Source organism: Polychytrium aggregatum, assembly GCF_025602895.1.
Source record: "Polychytrium aggregatum strain JEL109 chromosome Unknown BJ171scaffold_18, whole genome shotgun sequence".
Taxonomy (NCBI): Eukaryota; Fungi; Chytridiomycota; class Chytridiomycetes; order Polychytriales; genus Polychytrium; species Polychytrium aggregatum.
In genome coordinates this window covers 205456-229827 of record NW_026516220.1, presented here as the reverse complement: position 1 = coordinate 229827, position 24372 = coordinate 205456, and the positions used below count along the sequence as shown (strand labels likewise).

Below are 24372 nucleotides of genomic sequence, written 5' to 3'. Positions count from 1 at the left end.
GCGACCACGCTGCCGCAGGTACGCCGTCGAGCTCCTGCCATACGCTTTGGTGAAGTTGGTTAACGCCGTAAGAGAAAAATGCTCGGACTCCTTCCGTGCCAGTATGGAGGTAAGATGGATGCATCGGCTTGCATGCGTGTCTTTGGTGGATGGGGCATAGCTTGTGTTGCTTGATAGCCGCCAGATCACACCACAGCTGTGATGCGGAGGCTGAAGGCAAAGCGAAGCTTCCGCTTGGAGGCCAATGCAAACCAATTCTGGGCCCTGGTCCTCATGTTGGATATCATGCAGCCAACTTTATCTGGGCTTCCCATAGCGCGGATTGATCGCTTGCCACACGAAACGTAGCCGACCCAGCGACTGCTGCTCATCACCACGCCTTGCTCCATTATTTTCAAAATCAGAACTTTCTCGCAGTGCGAACGTACATTCTACTGAACTTTTGGCTGGCATATGTCTGCCTTTCGTTCTGGGGATGCTTTTGCTTCGTTGGTCCACTCATCCAATGGTGGTGGTACATTCTGCAAATCCTGATCACGCTCTTCATCCTGAGCGTCACCGTCACCATCGAGAAGCTCTTTGTTCATATAGCTGGTAAGATGCACCCGTTGGTATCGGTGGTCAAATGGCTAGGTATCGGACTCAATTATTGATGCGACCCATCGGGTACTGATTTATTGATGCGACCCATCGGGTACTGATGATTGCGTGTTCGACATTTAATTTTCATAACCTGCAATTCGATGCCCAATCAACATGGGTCTGGACGACTCTGCCGAGCAGCCGTCAGCTTCCACAGGTGAGCACCGCGAATGCGGTTTCATGCACGGTGTATGATATACTGATCCAGATGCTGCCGTTAACTAGGGCCGCGTACGAAGATCGTATCAAAATGTCCGAAGAGGCATTGGCGGGTATGTGGCGGATGGCACAAATTCCACATCGCCTGTTGCGAGCATGCCGCACAGCCCATAAGGGGCGTGGAAAGACGGAAGTGTTCTCGATACAGCCACCTCTTGACACAGTCCAACTCATGCAGTCCTGGACATCCTGAGAAAATCAATCAAGAACCGATTCAACCGGCGAGGAATCAGCGACATCATGATCCCGCAGTTCATGGGAAACTCTTCCGGGAAGGAAGCGCGAGTCGTGATCAGCAGTGACAAAAAGGGAATCCAAAAGAATCCTGTTCCAGCACGCAACAAGCAATGGGGCCGGCCCGAGTCCGAGCCAAATCATTTGGCTGACGACCAGGGGCGCCCGAGCAGCATTCTAAGAGAAAGTGTTGTCTTTGCAGCGGAGCGCCGACTGGACATTGACGATGTGGCCACTCCTCCGGGGCGAGACCCTATTCTTGGTCAAAGGCTGAACCAAGGATCCGTGCTTGGTGCCGATGGACTCGCCGAACAACATCAATACTCGGACCACGAAGATGACGGGGAGGAGGAGGACCCATTCGACGAAAACGAGATTGAAAAAATACGTAAGCTGCGTAAGATCACTCTGCAGCGCAAGAAGACCTCGTTCTTCAGGGAGAACGGCGATACCCTTGTCCTCAATCCGGCACCATGGGACAAGCATACCCCGCTGTTGAGCACAGCTTCGTCGTCGACGTTGCAGTCGATGCAAGAGGAAATCGAGGGCGAGCAGCACGGCGTCATTGTCTCCAGAATGGAGACTGGAAGCGATCTGCACGCCGCCAAGGTTGCCAAGAAGATATTCACGGCATTGCTTGGTGATCAGAAGCGTGCCACACTGCAATTGCTGGACTTTGAGCCGTATGTACACAGTGTCTGTTGGGAGGACTTTGCCGGTTCCTCGGAGGGCGCCACAACGGGTGGCGAAGACAAGTAGAGGCTCGCTATCTGAGTTTGGTAGCGCCGGGCTGGAACAGTAATCTTTCTGTCCAAGTCGTCGAAGAGCCTGCGGCGGTTCATCATTAGCACTTGGATCAAGAAACGACCGTGGATCACTGATACACACCCGCTCTCGGCAGATACTTTGCCACAAAGGAAGAAGCCGAGCGAGCCTTCTCCATCTTTGACCAGGACCAAAACGGAGACATTACGAAGAAAGAAATGAAGGAGTCGGTCATACAAATCTACCGGGAGCGACGTGTGCTTTTCAACTCACTGCGAGATCTGTCGCAGTCCGTCGGGGCCCTGAACAGAATCTTGCTGGTTTTCTGCTTTATTGTGACATCGGTCATTGCATTGGCGATCTTTGGCATATCGCTCTCGGGGATTGTCCCGTACGCCGGGCTCCTTGGAAGTCTGAGTTTCATATTCGGACCCTCAGCCAACATCACCTTCCAAGGAGCACTGTTCACCTTTGTAATGCATACCTTTGACGTTGGTAAGAATGCCGGATCAGCCTCGGTCGGCATATTGTGCGTTTTTCAGGATCGCACAGATACGCTGAGTCTTGTCGCTGCAACACGATCCCATGTCCTTCCGTGTGCTCACCCCACAGCGTCTTGGGCCGCCGCACACATTCGTAGGTGATCTGGTGTGCATTGATGGAACAACGTACAAGGTACTCAAGGTCAAGCTTCTGATGACCAAGTTTATCAACATGGACGGACAGCTGCTGTATATTCCCAACTGTAGGAGCAGTCTCCGCACAGCGAGCACTTATGTGGCATTGGGGTAGGGGCGATGCACCCGAGCACCGCTGCTGACACACATGTCGACACGATCTACTACTGCAGCAATCTTGATAGGAAAACCGATCATCAACTACCGCCGATCTCCGGACCAGGCAAGTCCTACCCTTTGTTCATCTGGAGCGATATCCTTCACAGACATCGGCGTCACTCAATCCGAACTAACATCATGGCACTTACACTGGCATTTGTTTCAGTGGGAAGGAATAACGTTTCAAGTTGGTGGGTTGTGGATCCGTTGATTGGTTATTCGAGCAAGGTGCTGAAGAGCACCGTCGCCAGACACTGCTGACAATGCGACTCACTCGGATACCGGCCTGCATTCTTCCCGAAACCGCTGTCTCCACCAATGATCATATGATACACCGGATGTGTACAATCATAACTTCAAATCTGCAGACTTCAACACCAGTGAAACCCAGCTTCGAGAGCTTGCCAGGAGGATCGAGGAGTTCACAAAATCCAAGCCGCGTGAATGGATGCCCGGCTGCAGCGTCAGTGTCATCAGCATCAATGATATGACCGGCATGACCGTCTGTTTGGGTATGACCCACAAAGGAAACTGGTAAGATGGCGCCTGAAACCCGAAAACGAAATAAGGCCAGTCCTAGGCCATCAAGCCTTGGACGCTGATGCGTTGGTGATGCTCGGTGGATGGCTATGGGACACTCCCTCATGCTTCACCGATTCTGTTGATACAGGCAAGATTGTGGCCGTCGATGGACACGCCGGACGGAGGTAATGGCTATGACTTGACCGATCTGTATTGCCTTTCGAATCAAGGGCACTCATTCTGCTGGAACTGGGGCGTATGAGTCCGTGACGCGAGCGAGACAACCAAGCGATGTGGGGCTGAGGTTTGAGTTCGCTACTGCCTTGGCTGACTGGGTTTCCTCGGCTTCGTTGGATGGCCATAACCATCGCGGCGGAGCAAAGATCTACTTTGAAGTTCAACGGACGCTTCAGGATATGAAGATCAAATACACTCTGCCGGCCCGGCCGATACTTCTGAATGGCACACTCGGCAATTTCTCGCCTGAGAAGCTAGGCGACCGCAAGTCCTCTGAGGGAGATCCCATCTTTCAATCGTCGATATAGCCACAGCCATGATTTACATAACGGGGATAATATCGATGTTTGAAAGATGAGCTTGAATATACTGCAACATGCTGCCCAGCGACCCCCAATGCCCCTCCCAGCACCGTTGGCATCTCGAATGCGACGTTTGGAACGACTCCCATAATATGGGCGGAGGGAGAGTGGCTCTCTCGCAAGCGACAGTGCCCTTTACCGGCAGCACTGCCGGCCGATGGAGCGCCTCCAATCCGTCGTCCGTCCCTCGTCTTCCCAGACCCTCTGCCTTCGTCCTCGTCTCGTTCCATCAGCATCCATCTCGCCACATCCGTCCGCCAAGCCAGTTCTGCATCCCGTCTGTGTTCGCCAAGACATCACCGCCACCCTCGCCCCGCCCAAAACACCATCCCTTCGTCGTCGCTCGGCCTCGCGCTTCATCCTCATCCAACAACCTCCTTCGCGCCCGACCCTCATCCAAGAGCACTTTTCCTCGCGCTCGCTGCCTGTCTTTCGTATCTTCTGCAATGGGTGGCCCTCCTCCTCCTCCTCCTCCCGCTCCGGCTGCCGCGCCTGCGGCCACCACCGAACGCTCGGCGCTGCTGAAATCGATCGAGAAGGGAGCAAGGCTGAAAAAAGTTACCACGAACGACAGAAGCGCTCCGGCTCTGGATGGCGGTAATGCCGATGCACATGCCCATATCCACAGCGCAAGGATTTGGCCGTCCTGGATATGCTTCTGGATGGTTGCTGGAGCTGCTCCATACCATCAAACCTATTCTCCCCATCGCGTTTGCGACGTATCGGCGAGCTCGACAGACCAGCGTGCGCTTAAAGCCAAAGATTGTGCCGTCCCGCTCACATTCTCTCACCGCCTGACCTCCTTCCGGTTCGACATCCAGGCAAATCATCCGGCCCCGCGGCTAGTGCTGGTAGCTCTGGCGCGGCCCCTGCTCGAGGCGGCGGCCCACCTGGACCTGGCGGGCTGTTTGCGGGTGGAATCCCCAAGCTGAAGAGTGCCGGTGCTCGCTCGGGTATGTTGTGAAGATGCTGGGCTATTGGCCTCTTGGGTCATGTTGCAGCATCTGCGGGCGTATTGCGTGGTTAAACGGCTCGATGGCTTCCCCCGTTGTAGAAGCAGCGGCGAGTCGATAATAACGGTCTGGGATGGTGTAGCTGGCGATCAGCCCTGTCTCTGGCATCAATACTTGCCTGACCGAGCCAGCCGGTTCTGCGTCGCTTCTGCCCTATCTAACGATTGCCGTTTATCGCCTTCGCTGTCAATGTCGCTCTCGGTGCATCGCTCGATGTCTCGCTCGATATCATCGATTTCCAGATGCCTCGCCGTCAAACAAAGAAAACACCCCTGTAATTCCAAAGTTCACTCCTCCTTCTCAGCCTCCTCGCGGACCCTCCCAGGCGCCTGCTCTTCCCGGGCGCTCTGGCCAAGGACCACCGCCGCCTCCCCGAGTGAGTGTGGGAGCATCACAGGCTCCTCCTCCTCCTCCGCGAGCCTCAACGAATGCACCGCCTCCCCCGCCAAGGGTATCGACGAATGCCGGCCCTCCTCCCCCGCCCAGAGTCCCGGCAGCAGCCCCGACTCCTCCCAAGCCAGCGGTGCCTGGGCCGGCTCCTGTGGTCGCTCGTCCGTCACCACCGGTCCCAAGCTTCCGTCCGGCTGTGCCAGCACCGGCCCCGATACTCCCCAAGCAAGGCTCGTTTGCTGCAGGAGTACCGGCAGCAGCCCCCAACTCCAGCTCCAACACTGAGGAGGACGGCCGATGGACGTTCCGCACCGACCTTCCGCCTCCACGAACATACATGTCAAAGTCTACCGGCTCTGTCAACAGACCGCCGCCTCCGCCGCAGTCGGCAAAGCGTCCACCGCCACCCCCTCCTCCCAGAAAATAACCGGCGATGTCGAGACAACGGCCAGGGCTATGGTGACCGCAGCAGGGCCTTCTGCACCTCATGTCAGCCGGTCCTCCGGGCCACGATCCACACCCATTTTGGAGAATTGTGGTTGGCTGCATAATTTATGGCCTCATGTTTGGCTAGTGCTCCGATGGGGCTCGAGTTGACGAGGCAAATCACCGGATGGTGAGTTCATGGGCTGCTTGCTCGGCCCTCTGCGCTGTCTCTGCGTCTCTGGCTCGCCGGCGTCATAATACATCCCACCCGAGTTTCCGCGATATTACCGCTGTGATGCTTGAGTGGTTCGTCGGTGAGAAGCCACGGACTCGTCACCATCACCGCGACCCCGATGAAGGTCGGTCAATGGTGGTATTTGAGTGGGGACAATCCGTCAGCCTGTATTTTCCTGCGCATCATGTGCTCCTCGAGTGCATCTCTATGGGTTGATGCAGGACACGCCGCAAGCGACGAGGCTCTATTTCTTGGGCTTTGGCTTGTGCTTCATATCGCCGCGGATCTTTTCGTCGCCCTTCATGACCATATAGTAGCTGTCATTCTTGAGCAGCGTCCGGCTGATTCCCGCAGGCTCATTGAAATCGGCCTCGAATTCACGGGCAATGTCCACGATCCTGTCGTCAGACCCATCCGACTCGTCATTCACGCCATCGGCATTGCTTGCTTGGCCAGAGAGCTGGGCGTCGAGCTTGGGCAAACGAGTGACCACCTTGCTTGTCGGCTTGTGGGGCCACAGGTCGCCCCAGTGAGACTTGCGGGCGTCGTAGTAGGTGAGTTTGCCCTTGGACTTGCCGATGACAAACCGCTCGAGAGCCCCGGAGACACCACAGGTGTCAAGAACAACATGTCCATCGCGCTTCATGGGCGGAGCAACAAGCCTGGGCCAGTGGAAGGAAGCTGCGGCGAGATCCGGAGCAGCGCTGGGTTTGCCTGGACGTGGGATAGGGCGCAACGAAGGAAACACGGTGAATTGGCGGTAGATATGGACACTGCACCAGGCAGCGGAGCAATCGAGACACATTAGGTGGAGGTGGGAGGGGAATACTTACCACTGTGGGGTTCAGGAGAATGACCTGCCAAAGTTGGGGAGACTGGCCGCTTTCCTCTCCGGATGACAACATACGAGTACTTGATATCCTCCTGTCCCATTTTCCCGTCTTTGATGGAGAGCTGGCGGGCGGAAAGATGGAGTGAATATGTCAAAATGCATGAGTGCTCCATGAGCCAGACAACAAGTGTAGCTCGGCGATATGGCAAGAGAGGTGATGGGGAGACACGAAATCGCGAGATCGCGATGTGGCATCGACATCAGGGCACCGACACCACCGGAGTTGCTCATACGCCCTTACCATCAGACGGGTTCGCTGCAAACTCTGCGAGAAATGGCACCAGGACTTTTGCTCCAGCATCGGGCAGCTATGGTCGTGAGGACACTATAAGCCGATGGAGACGATATGCCAAGGAAGATGGTAAGTACATCGTTTACTTGGAGACTTGCGACGAGACCAAGCTTGATAGAAGCAAAGTACTAAGGAGCGGCGATAAGCGATCATCATGGGAGGGGTAGCTCGGCGGTGCTATAGCACGGCTAGTGTCTAATCCCCCTTACCCTGACCCGATACTTCAATGGCATAACTTACAGGGGCAACCACAAACGCCCCGGTGCGTTCTTTAGACTCGCCGTTTTCCTCTTCCAGAAACTCGAACTCGGCTTCGTCCTCGGGAAGCTCTGCCTCGTCCATATCGTCTTGATCCGCGACGAAGGCATCGTTTTCGAGGTCAAGGATATACTGCCGCGCTTTTGCAATCAACTCGGCACCAGCAGGTATACCCCGATCGATGAGGACGAGGATATCGCCGGTTTGACTCCATAGATTCTGCAGGGTACTCTGGCGGATGGCATCGGTCGGCAGGTCGCTCAGGGCGAATGCGGCAATGACCATATCATGCTTCTCTTCCTGGATAAGGTGAGAGGTGAGAGGCGAGAGGTGAGAGGTGAGGATGTGACCAGCGCCAATCCGCTCGGAAGCAACCACGACGAATGTGCCCTACCGATTTCCGGAAGGACAGGTATCGTCGAAAGTTGAGGGACGAGAACCAGTTGTCGATGTGTTCCTGGAGGTACCCTTGATGGAAAATCGTATGATAAACACAAGAGCGAATCAAGTAAGCATGATTCGGCGGTGGGACCCAAGGACGTGATATGGAGTATGGGAAGGGAGAATCTTCCCAAAAATAGTCCTTTGAACATAGGTGCGCACTCACCTCCGAGCTGCGTGGCTGTCTGGAGCATGGGTTCGGAGACATCGACACCGAGGGCATTGATCTTGGTGCTTGGCCAGACATATCGGGTTGCCCTATCCAGTACCAGAGAAGGCACATGTCGACGGTATAAGCGATGGCCAACGAAGATACACACACACACACACACACACACACACACACACACACACACACACACACACACACACACACACACACACACACACACACACACACACACACACACACACAACCAGGGTAAGCGAACATGGAGGGCACAAAGCTGCGAATACTCAAAGCAAGCCGATGCCGCCCATCAATCATCACCATCATTTGACGCCAATAAAAGATGCGACGCCACACCGCTGCCGAATGCATTCGATACAAACCACAGAGCCGAGCCAGGACCTGTACCAAAGTCAAGCACAGAGCGAGGCTCAAAGTCAGGCAGGCGCTTCTTGAGCTCGCTCAGGACGGCGACGGTGGAGGCGTAGCTGAGCGGAAGCCGCACGGCAGCATAGGCGAGCGATTCCCGATAGCCGTATTCGAGGATGTGTGGCTCGGGGATTCGCTCGTTCTTGCGGTCTGGAGCGGGGCAGATCGGCGACAGCAGGACCCGTGGACAACGGAATTGCATTGATCGCGGTGTGAATGGAAAGTGACGAAAGTGAATCAGGAGACACATCTTGCAGGAAGCTGGGGGGGGGTGCTGTGGGCAGACAAGCCGCATCCGACGGGCTACGTACGCTTGGAAGAACTCTTGGGAAGCATATTGTGCTCGAGCTTGCCCGTGGAGCGCAGGGCATCAAAGATGCGGTAGGCGTCCTCCTTGAGAAGCTTGCGATTCTGATCTGCAATCATGAGAGCGCGATGGAATAACGGGGGGGGGCGGTATCAGGATTGTCCACTCGCATCCACCACCATCATAATGATCGTCGATGTTGTCGTCGTTGTCATGCTGCTCTTCACGATCTGTGCCAATTGGGTCCATTAATCCGAGAGCGATGCAACTGAAAATGGTTACCTTGGATCAAGCTGTTGATGCCGTCCGTCAACTCTTTGGGAATACGGATCTGGCCGATGCGGTTTGTGCCGAACAAACCTTCTGGACTTTGGCGGGCATGCGGGATGTGCTCAGCTTTGGCTTGCGCCTGAGTCTCGGTCCATTTGTCGAAATCGACGACCTCAAAGTCGTACTTTTGGTCCTCGGATAGGGGATCCTCACTCTCGAGCGATCCAGCAGGGCGTCTCGTGGATGCTGCAGGCGATGATGACGATGATGCTCGCTTGGATGGTATTGGCGCGGAGACATTGCCCGAAGCAGGATGGGCATCGCTGGGGTCGAGCTCGACTGCTTCGGCGAGGATTTTCTTAGACCAGTCTTCCTTGATGCGATGCGATGATCCGGGCTGGCTGGCGGCCAAGTCGGCTGGGATCTCGTGCAGATCGAAGCCAGCGGTCGCTGCTGGGACAGGAGCGACGGCGCTCCTCCGGCTGCGACCCGACCGTCCTCGGCCGAGAGTTGTGTATGGACGGAGGCTCTGGACCCGATTGAGCGACGACGGACTGGGGCACGACCACAGAGGTGTACCAGCAGCTGCCAGAGGGCGGGTCGTGATGAAGGCGCTGGGCAGCCTCAGATTTGCTTGGAGCATCCGAAGCGACATGGTGTTGACGGGGATCTGCGAGACGATTCGAAGCGGCTCGGTTGGGGGACAGCTTGTTTCCAGACAATGAGAGAGGGAGACGAGGAGCAGGATCTGATTCGAAGCGAGACAGAACACTGCGGCTGTTGAGTTTGCACGGTCGGGCGGCGAAAGAGCTCGTTGGAATCCACGACGATGGAGGGAGGGGAGACTGTGACGAGCAGCGAGAATTTTTTTCTTCTCTGTGGTCGTGGCTGCGCTCATGGAGCGACATGAGTGCCCCGCGTGCTGCTGTTTCGTCTGCTGCGATCTGGTACCAGGACGACGGAGAGGGTGCTGTTCGCGGCGATCGACGATACGATGGCAGCGGATGGTCAGGTCTACAGTGCACACATGAGCAAATGGAACACCCTCCCTATCCCGCATGAGATGGCATGGACCCAACAGAGCCTAGTAAATAGAACAGATCACCTCGGCAGCCTTCAAGTGAAGTCATTGGGTCGCTCTCCAGTCGCCACAATCGACCTGCACTGCTCAAGGTACCGAGCAAACCGCTGTCTCCTGGGACTGGATGCATAAGCCTTGCCTTGACTTCATGAGCGGGTGTGTGTATTCAGGTACCAACAACCATCCTTGCTCAAAACGGAGGTGTCTCATTTCGTTTTGGGAACGCTGTATGCGGCCGATGCGGGCCCATCATTGGCAGCCGACAGGCCCGGAATCGGCAGAACACTCAAGCCCGACACCGCATGAAAAGGGTGTGGTAAACACCGGACAACCATGCGAGTCCTGGTTGCATATGTAGAACTGGTTTGGGTGGCTTGGGCTGCAGACCACGATGCCCTTGTAGCTGCAGGGAGACCCGGGAGACGGATTGTGGTCATCTGCGTTTTCGGGGCAGTTGATGCTGTTGGGATCGGGCACAGGGCCGGTCGGCAGCGGGCCAGGCAGGCTCACCGACAGGACCTGAAACGGGGTGCTGTCGATGGAGCAGGGACCTGTGGTGGTGCTCAGAATCGCCCGGAAGGTGTATCGGCCGCTGGGAACAGTTGCGGGAATGCTGGTGCTGAGGAAGGCAGCCAGGTCGTGGGTGAGTCCACGGCCAAACGAAACGGATGATGGCGTCGTATCGAGGGTGGTTCCGTTGGCCGCGGCCTGCGAGGCGGGAATGACCAGGATGCTGTTGATGGCTTTCACAGGACAGCCCACGGCCCAGTTGAAGGAGATGATCTGGGTCGTCCCGGTCTGGATGGGAGTGCTGAGGTCTGTGGGGTGAGTGCAGGGAGGTCGGTCAGAACGACGGGGTGATTTCAAGCTGTGCCTGCAGACGAGCAAGGATACGAGACCCCATGTGTATATCATGGAACTCGAAGCCGACCTGGGCCTCCGGTGATGGCAAAGTTGCCGTTGCTGCCTGTGAGCTGGGAAAGCGTGCATGGCCGAGCCTGGACAAGCGAGAGGCAGGCCAAGACGGCAGAGACGAGCTGAACGAGATTCATTTTGCAGGGGAGCGAACGCGGCTGTGGGAAGCAGCAGGACGGCGGTTGCTGCACGAGGTTGAAGTACTCTGGATGGTCGCGACGGCGGTTGAGGCAAGCAGCAAAGCGACCGCCGTGTCTCACGGCGAGACAGCAGCGACGGCGAGACAGCAGCGACGGCGGGCCAGCAGCAGCGGCAAGACCCTTCGGAGTTGCCCACATTCTCCCAGATGGATCCGATGGCTCCCACCCTCACCCATTGGGAAGCACGCATGCACGAAATGGAGCAGAAGCGAAATATTGGACTTGGATTGGATGACCAGCAGAAAGCAGAGCGAACAAACAGGAGCAAAAAGGCGGCACCAGCGCGAGAGGCAACCCAGATCAGGGGACACAACACGAGACGCACTCAGATGACGGAAACAAATTGAGGTCCTGTAGTAGTTTTTCATAGAAGCGTCTTTCGGAAAGGGGAAGAGGGAGAGGGGGTTACAAGAGCCGTGGGAATTATAGAACTGCAGACACGAAGCGCAAACAATAGCGGAGGAGGGGACATGGTCGGTCGGGTTCGGATTCGGGTTCGGGTTTGGGCTCGGATTCGGGTCGGCAGGAAGAGAACATTTCAAAGGAAGGCTCAAGCGATAGAAGGGGGGGGGTAAGAGTAAGAAGAGGCAAGACCTACAATGGGGATCAATGACATGAAAACAAAGCGGCATGACTGACTAAGAGACCCTGACGGAGCCAAACATGAGCAGGCAAGGGAGCAAGCAAGCGAGCGAGCAAGCGGGAGACACAAGCTGCTGTGCGAAGGGGAAGGGGGGCTTGCCGGCTCGAGAAATTAGAGTCCGAGGAGGAGAGGGGGAGTTTACAAAGTCGCTGCGCCAAGACGGGGGGAAGAGAAGGAGATTTCAAAAGTTACAGATCAATGTTTTTATGTAAATCATGTCAGTGTAGGTCTAAGCGCAGCAAAGAGAAGGAAACAATCACTAACGTATTGTAACGAGAAGAAAAGAAAGACGCACAGGACAAGTGAAGGCAGGGGAGGGGGAAAGAGAGAGCAAACGATCGTGCAGACGGATACAAGATCAGATCAGGAGCCGGGAGCGAGAGAGTGGCGGGTGACGGTGGGGGAAGGAAAGGAAAAGAAGTAGAGGAATTCGATTAGAAAGCGTCGCAACCTCAGAGAGCAAGAGAAAGAAACAAAATGTGCAAATATCAACATCCACATATACTTTGTCTTCGGCTATGAAATCAACCAAAAATATATTTCAACAAAATCAAAAAATAAATATGAATATCAACGCACATGTTTGTTCTTGCTCTTTATTTAGAGGAGGTTAGCGACAGTCAGGACAACAGCAGCAGCAACAGCCATGACGGAAGCAGAGTTCACCGAGGCAGCGCTCTGGGCGTTGAGTTGCTTGGCAGCGTATCCAGTGGCGGTGGGGGCGGCCGAGGCCGAGGAGGACTGGTAGCTGGGGACCGAGGCAACGGAGGTAGCGGTAGCCTTGACGGACGAGGTGGCAGACTCTTCGTCGCAGTCGTCAGTGGGGGTGGCGGTAGCAGTGGCCTTGACGGAGGAAGTGGCGGTCTCGTCCTCGCAGTCGTCGGTGGGGGTGGGCTCCTCCTCCTCGCAGTCGTCGGTAGGAGTAGGGGTGGGGAGAGCAGTGGCGGTGGCCTTGACAGACGAGGTGGCGGTCTCATCCTCGCAGTCATCAGTGGGAGTGGGAGTGGGGGTAGCGGTGACGGTGGCCTTGATGGAAGAGGAGACAGTGCCGTACGAGGGAACGGTGGAAGTGGGGGTGGCGGTGACGGTGGCCTTGATGGAGGAGGAGATCGAGGGGGTGCCGTAGACAGGGGTGGAAACGGCGGTGGCCTTGACGGAAGAGGTGGCGGTCTCCTCCTCGCAGTCGTCAGTAGGGGTGGGAGTAGCGGTAGCGGTGGCCTTGACAGAGGAAGTAGCAGTCTCCTCCTCGCAGTCATCGGTGGGAGTGGGGGTGGGAGTGGCGGTGGCAGTAGCCTTGACAGAGGAGCTGGGGGTGGGGGCATCCTCGCAGACTTCGTCCTCGGGAACTTCCTCGCAGTTGTCGACATAGTCTTCGTCCTCGCAGTCGACATCGGGCTCGTCGTCCTCGCAGTCATCCTCAGGGACATCCTCGTCGCAGTCGTCCTCGGGGGTGGGAGTGGCGGTAGCGGTGGCCTTGACGGAGGAAGTGGCGGTCTCGTCCTCGCAGTCATCGGTGGGGGTGGGGGTGGTGACGGCGGTGGCCTTGACAGACGAGGTGGCAGACTCCTCGCAGTCGTCGGTGGGAGTAGGGGTAGGGGTGGCAGTGACGGTAGCCTTGACGGAGGAGGTGGCCGAGGGAGTGCCGTAGACGGGGAGGACGGGGGTGGAGGTGGCGACGGGAGCAGCCGAGGAAGAGGGGAGGGCAGAGTAGATGGGGGGCTGGAGATGGACAGGAAACGCAGGTCAGGTTAGCGGTGTGCTACGCCGGGTGTTCCTGCAAGGGGGTTGCTCGAAAGACTCGCTCGCTCGCTGGCTGAGGGTGCTGAAGGTGTCGTCCCAATGATGGAAAGAGAGGGCTTTGTCCCGAGACCAAGACCAGCCCAACCAAGCCAGGGGGACGCAGTGTCTGGCTGAAGAATCCGAGGGGCGAAGCCGTCCGTGACATGTCGCAGAGAGGTTGCCGAAAGCATCGCGGGCTCCCCGAGGGCATTCCTTCTGCGAGCCAGGAGCCACGAGCCAGGAGCCACGAGCTAGAGCCAGAAGCCAGAAGCAAAGCCAGCGACGACTGCCACATGAACCGCAAGACGAGAGACAGGACCGATACGTTACCACGTAGGCGGGATCGGCGAGAACGCCGAGGGCGAGGGCAGCGACCACAGCAGCAGTTCTAAGAGACATTTCTTTTAGGGATTTTTCTATGAGACTGGTGGGGGGTAAAGAAATGCGGAGGACTATGCTCGGGCGAGGTGAAGCAGCAGAGAAACAGAAAAGAGCTCCTGAAGATGCCCGCCCACGAACGGCCGGGCTATATACTCGGCTGGCGGCCAAGGCGGGGGGGAGAGGCAAGGAGGCCAAAGGGCCAAACACGAAAGGGGGGGCAGACAGGCCGCGTGTGGGTGCGCACCGGCGCAGACGGGAAAGCCTGTGTTCTGCGGTGTACACGCCGACGCGCGCGCCATGCCATAAACACGCAGACAACGCGCCCGAGGGTGACACGGCCGACGCGCGTCGCAGGGACACGTGCTGCGCCGGCGGCCTTGCGCAGTGCGGGAGTGGGCGGGCGCCGCGCCGGGAATGGCAGTCGCCGTGGGACAAGACGCGTGGCTGTGGCGGCGGCCTTGTTGGAGCGGCGCGTCGGCCGATTGGCGGGGCTCCACCCACACGGTGCGCGCCAGCTCGCCCGTCCCCCGTTTGTTTGCGGCTGTGGGCATTGCTGCTGGCGTTTGTTTGGACGCGAAAAGGATAGGCCGCTCAGCAAGCTCACCAGCGGCGCGGGGGGGGGAGAGGCCTTGTCGGCAATGGGACTGTGCCGCGCCGGCGCTGTGCAGCCGAGCGAGCGAGTGTCTGTGCGTCATGCTGTGTTGTCGTGCGGTCGTGCTGTGCTGCGGCGCTGTGGTTGTGCTGTGCCGTTGTCCTGTGGTGCTGCCAGCTGTATCGCATCTCCCATGTGCTTGCTGCCCATGTTTGCTCTCTGCGCAATCGGCATTCTCTGTGCAACATGGCCCCAGCGCGTCCCGCCGCCGTCACTGTTGCTGCTGTGCTGTTGGTCGCGGCACTGTTCGCTGTTGGTCGCCACGCTCTGCGGTTCAGCGGCCACTGCCCACGTTGTTTCTGTCGCTGTGCCGCTGTGCCCCAACACGCGTTCTCGCCGCTGTGATTGGTCGGTGTCCTCCATGAGTCCCATGACATTGGCCCGCGCTTTTCTGTTCTGCTGCGCTTGGCTCGGCTCATGCTGCAGTCCAGCGGCGTCTCCTGCAATTCCCATCGCAGCATCCCTCCTATGCAGCTCTCTCTGCCCTGGAGTCCCTCTGCACGGGCTGTGTGGCGGCTGCCAGAAGGCCATCGGCGATATGCTCGCTCGCCCCTCCCCTTGTTGCCTCCCTCTGGGTTTGGAACGTCGTCGTCGGCCATGGGACCAGCCCGGCGCATGCCACTCGGTCTGCAGCTGTGTGGTTGCTGGGCATGCGCTGAGCCGGGGCCGGTCCTGCGACACCCCTTGCTCCGTCCTGTCCACACACGCTGCAGCCTTCCCCCTCGTCTGCTTGCACCCCGTGCAACATGCTGGTGCTGCGCTTGTTGCGTCCCTTTGCCCTTCGCACCTTTCCCCTCCAGGCCCAGCCGCCTGCACACCCAACACACAGCAGCACAGGCCCCGCCCATGCAGCACAGGCGCACGCAAACCCACCAGGCATGTCGCCACCCAAGCAACTCTGGCCCCCCGCGTGCAGGCCCGGCGTGCTGGTTGGTGCGTGCCCGCGGGTGGGTGTGCTGCTGGCGCCCCTGTTGCATCAAGGGCGTGGTCACCCGAATGTCGCCCAGTGGTGCTGCTGCCTCGCACAAGCCGCGACAGACGGATCCTTGCAGGTCGTTGTCCTCCTGGCGCTGCCTGGTGATGTCGTTTGCTCCGTCGCGGCCTCCTGGCGATGATTGTTCGTCCTCAGGCCGATCTGACGGTGATCACCCCGGCCCTTGGTCAGTGGCTGCCGATTCGCAATCGTTCGGCTCCCTGCCTATCGAGCCGTGCTCCTGCACATGTCGATGCTCATGTCGATGTCGATATCCATGCCCGTGTCCATTGCCCATGTCCATGTCGATGCTCATGTGCATCGACGCTATTGCCCGTCCTTGCATCCGTCGTCTGTTTGCCAACGAGTCCAGCAACAGGCTCCCATTGCGCATTCCCATCCAGGCTGACTCGCGCATCCCAGCCGACCGGGGCCCAGCGGCCGATTTGTCGCCCAATTTGTCGGCCACGCCGTCCAAGGGACCAAAAACGTGGCAGGCATCGTGGCAGCTTGTGGCAGAGATCGTGGCGGCCGCAGAATTTTTCTGTCCAAACGCCAGCACCCACAACAGCGGCACCAGCATCAGCATCAGCATCCCACACCCCGGTCGCGTCAGCCGCAAAGCAATTTTTTGTATTTCGTTGGTGTGGGTCGGTGCCAACACTCTCTCCGGAATCCCAAGAGTTTGATCTGCATCGTCGCACATCTCTGCTTTGGGGCTGTCCACTTTGATGCAAAGAAATGGAGAAAAAGAAGAAATTGCCGGAACATGGCTGAGGCTGAGAGACAGAGGCAAGCAGACTACAAGAGTTCGTGTCCTGCCCATCGAGCCCCTCCACCCACTGCCGGGTCCGCTTAACCGTGGAGAGCGGCGATGAGTGCAGCACCTTGGCCAGAACCATCACGGGCTTTGCAGCGGAGCAACAGGAAATCGTCAGTGCATCTCGTTGGCTCCACCGTTTGTCCTCGCGTGCTGGACCCACCCGAGGATGCCTCCTTTCGCCCTCCGTGCATCTCAGCTTACCTTGGTCGAGGATGATGTTCTCGGCGGTGAGACCGAGGAGCTCACGCAGAGTGTCACGCATGCGGTTGGCGTAGTGCGGGTAGTGCTCAAAGAGAGAGCCATCGATGGCGACAGTGCATCCGTCGAGCTTGTTGATCTGGAACCCAAAAACAGAGGGCAACGACATCAGACGAAACGAGCCATCGCACGGAGAGCGTTGTCCATGGTCACTATCCGTGGCCGCTGAGTACGGTGGGAAGCAGCGGTTCTCCCTTGCGAAAGTGGTCGACAGAGTGCATCCAGGCCAGATCATGAGATCGTGAGCACCATCGCCCAAGCACATGAGGGCAGCATGCGTACCTTGGTGACAAGACCAGCAATCAGAGCCGCAGATAGCCGCGCCGAACGAGTGCCGATCAGCTCGCAGATGCGCTTGACGATGCGGCGGTCATCCAGAGTGGTGGGCTTGACACCCAAAAGATCCTCGATGACGGCCTTGGTGTCCGAGAGCTCGAGGGTATGGTCACTATCAAGGAAGAGGACAGGAATGTGTCAGATTGGGTGGGAATGGCAAGGCGAAACTACAAACATATGATCGAGCCCGGCAATGCCGATCGCTCCCCTTTGGTCTCTGCCTCGACAATCATGCCCAGCCAGTATTCGGTTGCCCAAGGCGACTCACACACCCGTTGTCGCTTACCGCTCGATACGAGACATAAAGGCGGTCTCAAAGCTGTACTGCTTCTGGATCTGGGCCGACGAGCGGCCCGAGAACAGCTCGCCGGTCGAGATCAGCTCCATGATCACCAGGCGAGTCACCTCGCCAAGGTACATGCCCGAGATCATCTTCTCGAGACGCTGGCTGTTGGGGTTGGCCGACTGGCGATCGACCATGACGTCGTACTTGGTGAACGGCAGCACGCTCTCCTCATCGTAGCCGCCCCACTCGGTGTTCATGATCATCTCCTTCGAGGTCTCGCTGATGGGGCCCTTGTACTTTTTGACGTTGTGGACGTTCTCAACGTAGGCGGCGTTGGTACCAGTGCCGAGGATGACGCCGATCAGGGTCTGGGGATCGGTGTAGGCGTGGGCAGCAAGGGTGCCTGCCGTATCGTTGACGAGGGCGCTGACAGTGATGTTGAGGTTCTGATGTGCGGAAATGGGGGGGGGTAGATCAGGAGGGGTCAGAACATGTCCTTCGGCATTGCCACGACAGCCGCGATCTGATCCTCGGATCTGATCGCCCACCAGCGGTGATATTCACATTCAATCGGATCCAATATCGCGCTGACGATGGTGCTCAGATCCAATCCCCACCAATGTCCGCAGATCTCAAGCCCTCGGCTCGAAACGCACGAGCATCTATCCGTGTGCTCGGACTATGATCGTTGCCGTCGCCAATGTCGTCAGCGACTGAACCGCCCGGGTCGTATCTCGGCACCCCACACCCAAACTTGCCTTGCGGGTGAACGCCTCCTGGAGCAGCTGCACAACATCGTTGCCGATGACACCGGGGCAGGTAAAGCCCTTGGTCCAGAGCATCAGCGTACCTGTAAGCGAACACCAGCGTCAGTTCCCACCACGGCATGACGATACTGGGTCAGCGCATGTTGATTCTCAGGCATCGTCCCCCGGCCGCTGCATTTCCACGGTCCCGTGTTGCGCCACCGGCCAATGTTATCTCTCTGGATGAAGATCGTGCCAGAGAACGGATGCTGCAGCCGAGTCGCGACCAGAGGGCAGAGAGAAGGCGAGCAGGAGCCATCATCATCACCGCGGGAGATCCCAGAGCTCATATCAGCTTCGCACCCATCCGCCCCTCGCCCATCCACTCAAGCACCACCCAACCACCCAACCAACCGCTCCGCTCGCACAGACGGCAACTCACCGCGGTTGATCGAGGTCTGGTCGACGGCAAAGGAAAAGGTAAAGCCGAGCTTGCGGTGGTGGGAAATGTCGGCATCGGCCTCCTGCAGGAACTTGACGACGGCGTCGGCGAAAAAGTCAAAGAGCTCGTTGCCCGGGCCGTTCTTGAGCGAGTCCGAGATGGTATACTTTTTCTGGCGCATGCGGACTCGGCCGCGGCCCTCGAGAGTCACCTCGCAGACCCTAAAGTTGGTGCCGCCCATGTCGAGGGCCAGGTACGAGCCCAGCTCCTTGCCGGTGGGCCGCGAGACGACGTGGGTCGGGATCATCAGCAGCGACGACTGCCCGTCCGTCACCAGCGACTTTTTCACCTCCGAGATAAAGTGGCGGACCATCTCCTGCAGCTTCGAGGCCGGCACGGTGAACTCTTTGGAGAGCTTGGCAAAGGTCTCTTCGACACTCTTGTTGGTGCCGGCGCCGCCCGAGACCACCGAGAGGCTGCGGCTGCCGACCGTCGAGCCGTACTTGGCGCCGAGGGCGACGCTCACGACATACTGGACCGACGCCGAGATGGCGATGCCGCTCAAGATACCGACGGCAAAGTTGAAGTTGAGCGAGTTCGCGTTGGACATGATTGCGGGCGAGGATGCGAGGATGCGAGGATGCAAGAATAGCGTGGAGCAAGAGAAGGGCGGCGATCAAGTGGATCTGCTACTTTAGCGCGATGCTATGCGGATGCCGGGGGAGGGAGAGGAGAGGGAAATGCAGTCGCGATGGGGCGGAGGGGCGATGGGGTGTTCGCGAGGGGAGTGAATTGGTTGAGTAGGATGCGTACACACAGATGCAGATGGAGAGGAGTGCTCTACGAGACCGATCTATCTATGGCCGGGCGTGCCAGGCAGCAGAGCAGCAGAGCAGGGCAAGAGCAAGAGCAATCCAGCACGGGTGAGATCTGGCGGCAAAGACCAAACGAGCGGGCGGGCTGGGCGGAGCAGATTGCAGGCAAGGGCTTGATTGGGCGCCAGCACAACACACAACGCGTGCGGGGCGATCTGCTGGCGACGGATTTTGCATCCAGATGGGCGGACGGGGCTGAAGGGGCAGATGGGGGGGGGTCGATGAGATGCATGTGGGCATCGAGGTCGATACGGTGACTGTCCTGTCGAGGCTCGAGCTCATCGGAGGGGTGCAAGTACTCTGCATATCGCCCCGAGCAAGACATTCTTGGACACCCGTGTTGCGCATCTCATCCCCACGGCATGTGGTTGGTCACCGTATTGCAACGCTTCATCGCCAGTAGTTATATTACAAGCAGAGCAGTGATAGAGGCGGTGGTGGTGGCGATCGTAGACATGTATGGGAGGGGACAGAAGCAAGATAGCAGAGCACTCGTCTGCTTGCCGCCCGCTTCCATCGCTTGGATGGCTGCAGGTGGAACAGAAGCCCGGCTGGCAGGCAACGGTGCAAGGGCCGTGCCTTGCGCTGCAGGACGCAAAGCGACAACCCAAATTCACCATCGACCGGCACACGAGTTTGTTACTGGTACGTCTCGGATGGATGCAGTCGGATCACGGGGATCGGTGAGGTGGCGGAGGTCCGGGAATAGAAAGCAGAAGGGTATGACTTTGGTGGGATCTCGATCTGGAGTGCAGTGCGGTGGCTCTTGCCGGCATCGGTCGGCAGCTCCGGGGATGGCTGGGCATTATCAGAGTCGGAGGTGCGTTTGCGGTACGGGACCGCCCGGTTGCGCGAGTTCAGTCGTCGGGGTGCTGTCGACCGCGGCGGGCGCTGTCGCCGGCTACCCTGGCGCTGTGCGTCGTCGTCCTTGATCTGTGTCTCTTCTGGATCCAGATCTGTCCGGGGCTGGGGCTGGAGCCGGGACAGCAGTAGTGACTCGGGCACAGGCCGATCTGTGAGGGCCATGTCGATCGGGATCATGGGGGGATCGCGTGGGGGCATCGAGCGCTCTTCTGGGGTCATGGGCTCTGCATCAGGAAAGGCACGCTGGTACGATGGCGACGGAAGTGGCGGCAAGCCGGATTGCTGTCCCGGCGACGGATACTGCTGCCTGGGCGATGCAGTCTGTTGCAGTGGCTGTGGCAATGGCTGTCGGGACAAGGGCATGGGCATGGGCATAGGCATGTACTGCTCGGCCTGGGGCGTTGTCGCCTCATTCAGAGGAGCCGACGTTTCGGCGATGGACTCGAGGCGGATCGGTATGTTGGAGCGATTTGGGTTCGGCATGGACTGGTAGAGGCCCAGCAGATCCGTGGTTTTGACGGTGTCGAACCCGCCCTCGCGTCGGTCGGCCTGGGTGATGGTCGGGTAGATGTAGATGCTCGAGTGGCGGGTGGTTTCGGTGCTGAGGGTCTTGACGGTCTTGATGGTGCTGGTGCGATCGATGGAGCTGACCCGGTCGTGGACGGTGGCAAAGGTGCGAAAGTCGGGGGCATAGCCGCTGGACTTGGTGCCGGGCTGGTTGGCGTAGACCGAATAAATGTGATCCGAAAACGTCGACAGGGGAGGGTTGCGGACAGCACCAGACTCCATGGCTTGGTACGGATCGAGCGGGGGTGAGGACGAGGCCAAGGCCGGATACTGGCCGCTGCGGTCGAGGGTGGGCGGGTTGCGGGTGCCAAAGAGCTTTTGGCTGATGGTGACGGGCGGCTTGCGGATGACGAATGCCGAAAGGTCGGCCTTGGGCGAGAGATGGGGTCGGTCGCTGGCGGAGGTCAGGGTCGACTCGGAGCCAAAGGAGAGCTGGGTTTCGGCCGAATACGGCGATCCGGGGGCAACAGCGAGGATCCTGTGGCCGACACCCTGGTGGACGAGCACCTCCGATCGGGTGCTCGAGCGGCGCGAGAGAGTGGTGTCTGGGCCCTTGGGTGATTTGAAGACGTTCTCGGGCGGGAGATGGTCCAGCGGCGGTCGGTCTCCCGGTCTGGCTCCGGATGCAGGACGGGGTCTGGTGCTGGGCCTCGGTCGGTCGTCGGGGTCCTCGATTACGACGGGCTTGTAGACGTAGTAGATCAGCGAGCGGGTGCCGATCACCAGCAGTGTCGCTCCCAGTACCGCCAGAACCACAATGACAGAGAGCGGCAGGGAGAACCCGGACGACTCGGAAGAGGCCGATGCCTCGGATGTGGTCGCGGCCGCAACTGGGGAATGGGATGCCGATGTCTCGGCTGCAACGACCGGGCTTGGTTGAATGGAGGATGCAGGCACCTCGGCTCCAGGAGACGGGCTGGGTCGACCATGGAATTCTGCGATTACGGCCGAGACGAGGGCGCAGATGATGGAGCAGGCGGGGAGGGGACGCATGGGCGACGGATGGCTGTGGTGAATGATTCGATGGTGGGTCGATGGTGGGTCGACGGTGGCGAATGGATCGAGGACGAGGAATGGATCAGAGCGATGAATGGATCAAGGACAATGTTCAGGAAGACAGCTGTGCTGGGCTGGCGATGACGTATCGACTCCCACACCAAGTGGAGACAGGAGCCAGGGGCAGACTGGAAGAACGGCCACCCGGGCAAGCAGGACAGGACGCAGGCCGAGGGGAGATGTCGGTGAGAGCCGGTCAAGAGCAGACGGGAGGGCCTTTCGGGCAAGCAAGACCCAGCCTCGGCAGCCCGGCAGCAACACAGGCAAGGAATGCAGCCCCCCCCCCACAGCAGCGACCTGCCAGCCGGAGGAAAGTGTCGATGCAAGATCTGTGGGAACATCCAACGGGGTTCAAGCTCTGTCGCGACACCATGCGGTGGCAACGGGGCCAAGGCGTCGGACGCCAGCCCAGCCAACGGCAAGGCCCAACCGACCCGCAAGCCAGCGCCCGCCCCGCCTGCATCTGCCGATTCCGTCCTGCTGCTTTGTCGTGCTGGCTTTTCCTGCGGCCGTGTGCGTGATATGATCCGAATACGCCGTGTTTGTCTGAGTGAGACGATGTGTCCCATTTTTTTCCTTCAACATGGTGCAGCAGCAACGCCGCCGCCAGGCCTATCGCCGCATGACGCCTCGGCTGACAAGCTCCCTGCGATCGCCGGGAGTGGGCGAGAATGAGAGAAAGCGATCCGCATGGGGGACAAGGCATCGTGGCAACGGGCAGATGTACACTCAGGTCCAGAGGCCAGTCGCAGGCAGCAAGTGACAAAGCTCGACACTGGCCATGAAACGATGTATCGACGAACATGACACCCCGAGCTGCACCGCATCGCAGCGGACACGCCTGTCTTGTCCGGCTATGGCCAAGTCCACAGCCGTCTCGATGTCCGTCGCCGCGTTGTTGTTTCAAACAGAATGTATTCACCAAAAAGATGAAATCATAAAACAAACGGGGAAAGGCCGGGTAAAAAACAGCGGTCGAGTGGAAACAATGGTCGAGCCAACACAGCATCGAAACCAGCGATCGAATAAAGGAGAGTATGGGGCCCGCAGGTGGCAAAGGCGTTGCAGCGGTAGAAGCCGGCAACGTGATGGAGCCAGAGGCTGAGAGATAAGAGGGAAAATGGATCGAGAGGGATCCCGTAATGCCTGAGAGCGCGGCAAGTATGGCTGGGTGGTTGAGTGGTCGAGGGAGAAGGGCACCAAGGCTGCTAGCTGGGTGGTGAGTGGATGCACAACGGCGGTTGTCTGCGAGAGCCGGGCATATCGGCGATAGGCTGGCGAGATCAGGCGGCTGCCGAGACGACGGTGTGCGGAAAATAGTGCTGGATCTTGGAGATGGGAATGAAGCCGCTCTGGCCGCTGGTCTGGTCGACACCCTGGAAGCGCATGGAGTCAGTAAGCGAAGATTGCCATGATGAGCGAGCTGGGGGAGGGGGGAGGGCGTCGACAAGTTATCTGCAACCCAGGTCATGGTCATCGCCGTCAAGACTGCACTCGGGCTTGGCTGTCGACTGACCTCTGCGATGGCTTGATCCAGGATCTTGGACAGCGTCACGACATCGCCGACACGCAACTCAATCTCCTGGCCAGAGGGAGGGTGATACTCGACCACTTCGTAGTAGATGGGCGAGGTGGCAGGGACGGCAGCGGACTGCACCGACGCTGGGGCTGGCTCGGGCGAGCGAACCAGGGGAGAGCTGGCCTTTGCGGGGACGGCGTTGTGGGTCTTGATGGGAAGGGGCTGCTTGCGAGCCGCCGATGGAGAGTGGACGGGGGTGGGTGGCGCATATGGCACCAAGGGCTGCTCATACAGATTCGCAAACTGGTGGTGGACGGGGCTGTGCAGATACGTCTTGGCGATGATGACCTCGGTGAAGATCGAAAGGGCGAACAGCACGGCGGCCGTGACCAGCATGGTCGAGGGCAGCGGCGACATATCGATGCCTACGATGGAGTCTAAGGCCAGGACAGTCAGCAAGCGAGGAGTGCAGCAGCCATGCGAGGAGTGCAGCAGCCAGGCAAGCGTCCGGAGTGCCCCATCAGCCAAAAGCCAAAGCCAAAGCCAAAGCTATCGCGTACATACCCATAGCTGTTGGGTTGGGTTGGGTTGGGTGAGCAGGTCAGCACTCGTGGGGATGTCGGGAATGGCGGCGGCACAGGAAAGAGCAGCACTATGAGGCCAGATGGAGGGGTGCCGGTCCGAAGACGAGCAAGTCGCCAGAGGACGAGCGGACGGGTTGGGGGACAGATGCAGGAAGAGATGGCGATGTGGGGCGGATTGGCGAGCGGCGGGTTCAAAAAGTTTGCGTTGGAATGATGGGCCATGACTTGTGATCCGTCGGTGCCGCGCTTGTGGACGGGCCACTGGTGGGACCGCAGCGATTGTGGGGATCCGCTGCTGCTGGTGCTGCTGGTGCTGCTGGTGGTGCTGCTGGTGCTGCTGGCGTAGATGCATCGACACATCTAGATGTTTCGATGCATTGCTTTATCGATGCGCCGGTGTCGTATTCGGGCAGTGCCGTTTCGCCTGTCATGCGGTGTGGCCAGCCACCCCAT

At 58.7% G+C, this 24372-nt stretch overlaps 10 protein-coding genes across 10 annotated transcripts; 3 read left to right on the top strand and 7 right to left on the bottom strand.

The window, feature by feature from the left end:
• The first annotated feature begins 1925 nt into the window (after nt 1-1925).
• BJ171DRAFT_98218 (Mechanosensitive ion channel-domain-containing protein) lies at nt 1926-3842 on the top strand. Its single transcript, XM_053116019.1, has 7 exons — nt 1926-2355; nt 2501-2605; nt 2711-2760; nt 2863-2887; nt 3065-3230; nt 3367-3403; nt 3602-3842. The coding sequence occupies exons 1-7, from the start codon at nt 2079-2081 to the stop codon at nt 3761-3763; spliced, it is 822 nt and encodes a 273-aa protein (XP_052966663.1). The 5' UTR covers nt 1926-2078; the 3' UTR covers nt 3764-3842.
• A 159-nt stretch (nt 3843-4001) lies between these two features.
• On the top strand, nt 4002-5647 carry BJ171DRAFT_599009 (uncharacterized protein; the record flags this gene model as incomplete). The annotated part of the gene is made up of 4 exons (XM_053114884.1): nt 4002-4414; nt 4639-4770; nt 5073-5206; nt 5447-5647. Exons 1-4 carry the CDS (start codon nt 4264-4266, stop codon nt 5645-5647), a joined length of 618 nt encoding a protein of 205 aa, XP_052966662.1. The 5' UTR covers nt 4002-4263.
• A 478-nt stretch (nt 5648-6125) lies between these two features.
• On the bottom strand, nt 6126-11072 carry BJ171DRAFT_581732 (mitochondrial small ribosomal subunit Rsm22-domain-containing protein; the record flags this gene model as incomplete). The annotated part of the gene is made up of 12 exons (XM_053114119.1): nt 6126-6595; nt 6715-6835; nt 7015-7098; nt 7306-7623; nt 7718-7791; nt 7931-8022; nt 8317-8512; nt 8674-8778; nt 8952-9392; nt 9519-9609; nt 10408-10838; nt 10952-11072. The coding sequence occupies 12 exons, from the start codon at nt 11070-11072 to the stop codon at nt 6126-6128; spliced, it is 2544 nt and encodes an 847-aa protein (XP_052966661.1).
• A 1101-nt stretch (nt 11073-12173) lies between these two features.
• Nucleotides 12174-13625, top strand: BJ171DRAFT_98144 (uncharacterized protein). Its single transcript, XM_053116018.1, has one exon. The coding sequence runs from the start codon at nt 12358-12360 to the stop codon at nt 13528-13530; it is 1173 nt and encodes a 390-aa protein (XP_052966660.1). The 5' UTR covers nt 12174-12357; the 3' UTR covers nt 13531-13625.
• Nucleotides 13476-13910, bottom strand: BJ171DRAFT_504736 (uncharacterized protein). The gene has a single exon (XM_053110965.1). The coding sequence runs from the start codon at nt 13850-13852 to the stop codon at nt 13538-13540; it is 315 nt and encodes a 104-aa protein (XP_052966659.1). The 5' UTR covers nt 13853-13910; the 3' UTR covers nt 13476-13537.
• Nucleotides 13911-14629: 719 nt separating this feature from the next.
• On the bottom strand, nt 14630-15470 carry BJ171DRAFT_474817 (uncharacterized protein; the record flags this gene model as incomplete). Its single annotated transcript, XM_053108761.1, has 2 exons — nt 14630-15010; nt 15297-15470. The coding sequence occupies 2 exons, from the start codon at nt 15468-15470 to the stop codon at nt 14630-14632; spliced, it is 555 nt and encodes a 184-aa protein (XP_052966658.1).
• A 155-nt stretch (nt 15471-15625) lies between these two features.
• BJ171DRAFT_504732 (uncharacterized protein) lies at nt 15626-16190 on the bottom strand. Its single transcript, XM_053110964.1, has one exon. The coding sequence runs from the start codon at nt 16156-16158 to the stop codon at nt 15736-15738; it is 423 nt and encodes a 140-aa protein (XP_052966657.1). The 5' UTR covers nt 16159-16190; the 3' UTR covers nt 15626-15735.
• BJ171DRAFT_459167 (hexokinase-domain-containing protein) lies at nt 16176-19409 on the bottom strand. Its single transcript, XM_053108402.1, has 6 exons — nt 18455-19409; nt 18013-18116; nt 17267-17712; nt 16927-17092; nt 16588-16723; nt 16176-16471 (listed from the first exon to the last, which is right to left on the bottom strand). The coding sequence occupies exons 1-6, from the start codon at nt 19062-19064 to the stop codon at nt 16419-16421; spliced, it is 1515 nt and encodes a 504-aa protein (XP_052966656.1). The 5' UTR covers nt 19065-19409; the 3' UTR covers nt 16176-16418.
• A 300-nt stretch (nt 19410-19709) lies between these two features.
• On the bottom strand, nt 19710-22158 carry BJ171DRAFT_504725 (uncharacterized protein). Its single transcript, XM_053110963.1, has one exon. The coding sequence runs from the start codon at nt 21751-21753 to the stop codon at nt 19969-19971; it is 1785 nt and encodes a 594-aa protein (XP_052966655.1). The 5' UTR covers nt 21754-22158; the 3' UTR covers nt 19710-19968.
• A 558-nt stretch (nt 22159-22716) lies between these two features.
• Nucleotides 22717-24068, bottom strand: BJ171DRAFT_599004 (uncharacterized protein). The gene is made up of 3 exons (XM_053114883.1): nt 23900-24068; nt 23333-23772; nt 22717-23192 (listed from the first exon to the last, which is right to left on the bottom strand). Exons 1-3 carry the CDS (start codon nt 23901-23903, stop codon nt 23100-23102), a joined length of 537 nt encoding a protein of 178 aa, XP_052966654.1. The 5' UTR covers nt 23904-24068; the 3' UTR covers nt 22717-23099.
• Nucleotides 24069-24372: the final 304 nt, after the last annotated feature.